At 36.8% G+C, this 7,500-nt stretch overlaps 1 protein-coding gene across 1 annotated transcript in view; it reads left to right on the top strand.

Moving 5' to 3' along the window:
• The window catches only part of LOC138866542 (uncharacterized), a 10,341-nt gene that overhangs the window by 1,670 nt on the left and 1,171 nt on the right, over nucleotides 1-7,500 (top strand). Inside the window, exons 2-4 of the mRNA XM_070139632.1 lie at nucleotides 687-851; nucleotides 5,983-6,104; nucleotides 6,265-7,162. Coding sequence (XP_069995733.1) covers nucleotides 687-851; nucleotides 5,983-6,104; nucleotides 6,265-7,162 — 1,185 coding nt within the window. The remainder of the gene's footprint in view (nucleotides 1-686; nucleotides 852-5,982; nucleotides 6,105-6,264; nucleotides 7,163-7,500) is intronic.

Here is a 7,500-nt window from a genome sequence, read left to right as displayed (position 1 = left end):
TTGTCATGTCCAGTTCTTTCTCTAATTTCCTCTCTTCTTCCTCCCTTCTCCTTCTCCTCTGCGTCATCGTTATTGGTCTCCTTCTCCATTCCCTCCTCCACCTCCATCTCCTCCTTCTTGCAATCTCACTTTCTTTTTCTCCTTCTCGCTATCATTTCATTTTCCTTCTTTTTACCCCTCTTCATCACTTTCCTCTCCCCTCCTTTCATCTCCCATTCCCCTCTTTTCACCCCTTCCCTCCCCCCTCCCTTCTCTCCTCTCCCCTTCTTTTACTCCTTTCCCTCATTCTCCCTTCCCCTCTCTCTCATCCTCTCCCTCTCCACCCCCTCCTTTCACCCCCTCACCCTCCCTCTCCCTCTTTAACCCCCTTCCCTCCCCTCCACCTCACTCCCCCACCTCCTCTCTCCCTCTCCCTTCCCTCTCCTCTCTCCCCCTTCTCCCTGTCTCTCCTCTTCACCCCCTCCTTCCCTCCCCCCCTCACTCTCCCCCCCCAACCCCCCCCCCTCTCCAACCCCTCCTTTTCACCCCTCTCTCCCACCTCTCCCTGTCTCTCCTCTCCACCCCTTTCCCTCCCTATCTCTCCTCTTCACCCCTCTCTCTCCTCTTCACCCCTTTCCTTCCCTCCCTCCCTCCCTCCTCCACACAGAAGAACCCAACACCCAACACCTCCCTCTTCTCTCCCGCAGACGTCCTGGAGGAGGTGGCTCGGGGCAGCACCCACGGCAGCCAGCCCCGGATGCCCCGCCTCATGCTCCTCCTCATTTCCCTCACCGGCACCGCCCTCCTGGTCCTCAACATCTCGATCATAGTCTGCTTCCTCCGACGTCGGGCGCTGAACAGGAGCATGTCAGGTAAGGAGGGGGGGGGGGGGGGTCGTCTGATGGCTGGGTGCATGGATGCGGGTATATGTATGTGTATGTATGTATATATTTATGTATGTATATATGTATGTATGTATATATGTATGTATGTATATATGTATATATGTACACACAGATACACAGAATTTATATATGTATATATGTATACACAGACACACACACAGACACACATACAGAGAGAGAGAGAGAGAGAGAGAGAGAGAGAGAGAGAGAGACAGAGAGAGAGAGAGAGAGAGAGAGAGAGAGAGAGAGAGAGAGAGAGAGAGAGAGAGAGAAAATAGATAGTTAAATGTAGAGAAAGTTATAAAGAGGCAGATAGATAGATAGATATGTGTATGTATGTATATATTTATGTATGTATATATGTATGTATGTATATATGTATGTATGTATATATGTATATATGTACACACAGATACACAGAATTTATATATGTATATATGTATACACAGACACACACACATACACACATACAGAGAGAGAGAGAGAGAGAGAGAGAGAGAGAGAGAGAGAGAGAGAGGGAGAGAGAGAGAGAGAGAGAGAGAGAGAGAGAGAGAGAGAGAGAGAGAGAAAATAGATAGTTAAATGTAGAGAAAGTTATAAAGAGGCAGATAAATAGATAGAGAGACAAACAAACAGATAGATAGATAGGTAGAGGGACAGGCAAAAAGACAGATAGATGGATGGAAGAATAAATAGACAAATAGATAGATATAAACATAGATATAGAATGGTAGATAAATAAATTATATTATAGTTATAAATAAAAATTCAATTTCATCTAATGCCTTTCTATCTTACAAAGTATTCATACCGCAGGATCAAATCCCTTTTTTTTCTAAATCCTACAAATTATTTATACCTTAGAACCAAATTCCTTTTTTTTCTAAATCCTACAATTTATTTATACCTTAGAATCAAATTCCTTTTTTCTAAATCCTACAAATTATTTATACCTTAGAATCAAATTCCTTTTTTTTTCTAAATCCTCCAAATTATTTATACCTTAGAATCAAATTCCTTTTTTTTCTAAATCCTACAAATTATTTATACCTTAGAATCAAATTCCTTTTTTTCTTAATCCTACAAATTATTTATACCTTAGAATCAAATTCCTTTTTTTTCTAAATCCTACAAATTATTTATACCTTAGAATCAAATTCCTTTTTTTTCTAAATCCTACAAATTATTTATACCTTAGAATCAAATTCCTTTTTTTTCTAAATCCTACAAATTATTTATACCTTAGAATCAAATTCCTTTTTTTTTCTAAATCCTCCAAATTATTTATACCTTAGAATCAAATTCCTTTTTTTTTCTAAATCCTCCAAATTATTTATACCTTAGAATCAAATTCCTTTTTTTTCTAAATCCTACAAATTATTTATACCTTAGAATCAAATTCCTTTTTTTCTTAATCCTACAAATTGTTTATACCTTAGAATCAAATTCCTTTTTTTTTCTAAATCCTACAAATTATTTATACCTTAGAATCAAATTCCTTTTTTTCTAAATCCTACAAATTATTTATACTTTAGAATCAAATTCCTTTTTTTCTAAATCCTCCAAATTATTTATACCTTAGAATCAAATTCCTTTTTTTTCTAAATTCTACAAATTATTTATACCTTAGAATCAAATTCCTTTTTTTTCTAAATTCTACAAATTATTTATACCTTAGAATCAAATTCTTTTTTTCTAAATCCTACAAATTATTTATACCTTAGAATCAAATTCCTTTTTTTTCTAAATCCTACAAATTATTTATACCTTAGAATCAAATTCCTTTTTTTTTCTAAATTCTACAAATTATTTATACCTTAGAATCAAATTCCTTTTTTTTTCTAAATCCTACAAATTATTTATACCTTATAATCAAATTCCTTTTTTTTCTAAATCCTACAAATTATTTATACCTTAGAACCAAATTCCTTTTTTTTTTTTCTAAATCCTACAAATTATTTATACCTTAGAACCAAATTCCTTTTTTTTTTCTAAATCCTACAAATTATTTATACCTTGGAATCAAATACCTTTCTTTTTTTTTTTTTTAAATCCTACAAATTATTTATACCTTATAATCAAATTCCTTTTTTTTCTAAATCCTACAAATTATTTATACCTTAGAATCAAATTCCTTTTTTTTCTAAATCCTTCAAATTATTTATACCTTGGAATCAAATACCTTTTTTTTTTTTTTTTTAAATCCTACAAATTATTTATACCTTAGAATCAAATTCCCTTTTTTTCTAAATCCTACAAATTATTTATACCTTAGAATCAAATTCCTTTTTTTTTCTAAATCCTACAAATTATTTATACCTTAGAATCAAATTCCTTTTTTTTCTAAATCCTACAAATTATTTATACCTTAGAATCAAATTCCTTTTTTTATTAAATCCTACAAATTATTTATACCTTAGAATCAAATTCCTTTTTTCTAAATCCTACAAATTATTTATGCCTTAGAATCAAATTCCTTTTTTCTAAATCCTACAAATTATTTATACCTTAGTATCAAATTCCTTTTTTTTCTAAATCCTACAAATTATTTATGCCTTAGAATCAAATTCCAGTTTTTTCTAAATCCTACAAATTATTTATACCTTAGAATCAAATTCCTTTTTTTTCTAAATCCTACAAATTATTTATACCTTAGAATCAAATTCCTTTTTTTTCTAAATCCTACAAATTATTTATACCTTAGAATCAAATTCCTTTTTTTCTAAATTCTACAAATTATTTATACCTTAGAATCAAATTTCTTTTTTTTCTAAATCCTACAAATTATTTATACCTTAGAATCAATTTTTTTTTCTAAATCCTACAAATTATTTATACCTTAGAATCAAATTCCTTTTTTTTCAAAATCCTCCAAATTATTTATACCTTAGAATCAAATTCCTTTTTTTCTAAATCCTACAAATTATTTATACCTTAGAATCAAATTTCTTTTTTTTTTCTAAATCCTACAAATTATTTATACCTTAGAATCAAATTCCTTTTTTTCCAAATCCTACAAATTATTTATACCTTAGAATCAAATTCCCTTTTTATCTAAATCCTACAAATTATTTTTACCTTAGAATCAAATTTCCTTTTTTCTAAATCCTACAAATTATTTATACCTTAGAATCAAATTCCTTTTTTTTCTAAATCCTCTAAATTATTTATACCTTAGAATCAAATTCCTTTTTTTTTTTTTCTAAATCCTACAAATTATTTATACCTTAGAATCAAATTCCTTTTTTTTCTAAATCCTACAAATTATTTATACCTTAGAATCAAATTCCCTTTTTTTCTAAATCCTACAAATTATTTATACCTTAGAATCAAATTCCTTTTTTTTTTCTTAATCCTACAAATTATTTATTCCTTAGAATCAAATTCCTTTTTTTTTCTAAATCCTACAAATTATTTATACCTTAGAATCAAATTCCTTTTTTTTCTAAATCCTACAAATTATTTATACCTTAGAATCAAATTCCTTTTTTTTCTAAATCCTACATATTATTTATACCTTAGAATCAAATTCCTTTTTTTCTAAATCCTCCAAATTATTTATACCTTAGAATCAAATTCCTTTTTTTTCTAAATCCTACAAATTATTTATTCCTTAGAATCAAATTCCTTTTTTTCTAAATCCTACAAATTATTTATACCTTAGAATCAAATTCCTTTTTTTTCTAAATCCTACAAATTATTTATACCTTAGAATCAAATTCCCTTTTTTTCTAAATCCTACAAATCATTTATACTTTAGAATCAAATTCCTTTTTTTTCTAAATCCTACAAATTATTTATACCTTAGAATCAAATTCCTTTTTATCTAAATCCTACAAATTATTTATACCTTAGAATCAAATTCCTTTTTTCTAAATCCTACAAATTATTTATACCTTAGAATCAAATTCCTTTTTTTCTAAATCCTACAAATTATTTATACCTTAGAATCAAATTCCTTTTTTTTTCTAAATCCTACAAATTATTTATACCTTAGAATCAAATTCCTTTTTTTTCTAAATCCTACAAATTATTTATACCTTAGAATCAAATTCCTTTTTTCTAAATCCTACAAATTATTTATACCTTAGAATCAAATTCCTTTTTTTGTCTAAATCCTACAAATTATTTATACTTAAGAATCAAATTCCTTTTTTTTCTAAATCCTACAAATTAATTATACCTTAGAATCAAATTCCTTTTTTTTCTAAATCCTACAAATTATTTATACCTTAGAATCAAATTCCTTTTTTTTTTCTTAATCCTACAAATTATTTATACATTAGAATCAAATTCCTTTTTTTTCTAAATCCTACAAATTATTTATACCTTAGAATCAAATTCCTTTTCTTTTCTAAATCCTACAAATCATTTATACCTTAGAATCAAATTGCTTTTTTTTCTAAATCCTACAAATTATTTATACCTTAGAATCAAATTCCCTTTTTTTTTCTAAATCCTACAAATTAATTATACTTTAGAATCAAATTCCCTTTTTTTCTAAATTCTATAAATTATTTATTAGAATCACATTCCATAGAAGTTCGAGAAACCTTTATTGTAATTTATATTTTCCAGCCTTCAGCCATGGTTGTTGATAAAGTGAAGCCCTTGGCCATCTTGACGGAATATTTATATATTGAAATTTCTCTGCGCTTCCGGATAGGTCTTGTCTTTTCTGTCTGTGTCTGTTTATGTCTGTCGGTCTGTTTGTTTGTTTGTGTGTTTGTTTGTGTGTGTGTGTGTGTGTGTGCGTGTGTGTGTGTATGTCTATGTTAATATCTTTATATCTGCCTATCTATCTGTGTGTTTTATTTCATTTTATCTATTTATTTATTTATTTTTTTTTTGTGCGTGTGTCTGTTTCACGGTATATCTGTCAACATATCTATTCATCTATCTGCCAATTTATATGGCTATCTATTATCTTCATTCTCTCTCTCTCTCTCTCTATGTCTGTCTGCCTGTCTGTCCCTCTTGTATATCTTGTCAGTTTACTCTCTACAATTACTGTACTGTCAATATCGTTATTGTAATGATTTTAATGATAAAAAACAATAATCTGATGAAATATTGGTCCTCTCCCCCCCCCCCTCAGCCTCTTCCAGCAAGTCGACGGCCTTCGAGGTGTACACCCCCGCCACCACCCCCGGCCCCCCCGCCCCCGACGAGCACCTCCCCCTCACCTCCGCCAACGAGGCGCCTCCGCCAGACTACCACGTGAGTTGCAGCTGTTGCATGAGGCGTTGCATGGGCGCAGGAGGTTGAAGGATCGGTGGAAGGTGAAGAGAGGTTGTTGATTTGAGGAATTTGATGTTTTTTTTGTGTTATAAGGTGGCGGAGGCGAGCCATTCACAGGAGCTTTTGTCTCGTCCCCCAGCAGGTGGAGTGCCAGACGCGCGTGGACGAGTGCCCCGGCGGCGCCCTGGCGTCCCTCGCGCCCGAGCTGGAGGCCGCGCCGCCCCTCCTGCCGCCGCCCCTGGCCAGCAGCAGCCCGCGGCCCAAGAGCGCCAGCCCCTTGCTCAACGGCGGCGTCCGCGTGCAGAGCGACCGCTTCCTCTTCGACGACAAGGACAGCCTGGCGCGCGCCGACGCCTTCCTGCCGCAGGGCGACGCGTCCTCGCGCAAGGGCAGCTACGGCCTGGCGGCGCCGGACGCCCTGCCGCACGCGGACGGCCGCGGCCTCGGCGCCGACAGAATGCCGCGCCAGGAGATGAGCATCTACGCGCTGCCGCCCGAGTTCTCGCCGCAGATGGGCGCCAAGGCCTTGGGCGAGTTCCCGCCCGCGGGCCTCGCCCTCAGCAGGCCCGACGTGTGCCCGAGGGGCTCCGGCAGCGGGGAGGCCTTGCTCCGCCCGCAGCAGCCCCCGAACCCGCAGCCGCAGCCGCTGCACCTGCACCCGCCGCCGCAGCAGCAGCAGCAGCTTCCGGCCGACTGCTACCTCGAGTTCCCCGAGGAGGACCGCGTGTCCCTGGCGTCGCACCACAGCGCCGAGTCCTACGCCCTCCCGCGGGGCGCCGCCCTCCTGCAGGCCCCCCGCCCGCTCTGCCACCCGGCCAAGCCCGCGCCGCAGGTCATCTACCACGGCCAGCCGCACCTGCAGCAGCAGCTGGAGCAGCAGAGCCAGGAACACAGCCTCGGCGCGCGGTGCCAGTGCGGACACGAGCAGCAGCCGCTGCAGACGTGCTTGCAGCTGTCGTCGTCGTACAGCAGCCTCAACCCCGCCCGCCTGGCCGCCCACGACGCCTGCTTCGACGACAGCTGCCACCAGACGCTCGGTAAGGCCACGCCCGCGAATGGCCTTTGCTTCCTGGCCCTCGCGCCCCTACTCGATCCCGGTGCCAGTTCTTGATGCAGTTATCTTTGGCTGTGCTAATTGCTGCCAGCATTACTGTTACTGTGGTGGTTGCCGTAGAAATTACACTTGCAGTCTGATAGGGAGAGTACATTGACAGTAACGGTAATGCTGATGATGATTATAATGATAATAATGATAATAATCGTATGAATAGCGTTAATGACCGTAGCATTAGTAGCTGTAGAGGTTGTAGTAGTAGCAGCAACCGCAGCAGTAGTAGTGGTAGTAATAGTAATAGTGGTAGTTATTGCAGTTATG

This window comes from Penaeus vannamei, chromosome 26 (assembly GCF_042767895.1).
Source record: "Penaeus vannamei isolate JL-2024 chromosome 26, ASM4276789v1, whole genome shotgun sequence".
Lineage (NCBI taxonomy): Eukaryota > Metazoa > Arthropoda > Malacostraca > Decapoda > Penaeidae > Penaeus > Penaeus vannamei.
Note: the sequence above shows the minus strand (reverse complement) of the source record. Positions and strands in the feature narration are given on the sequence as shown.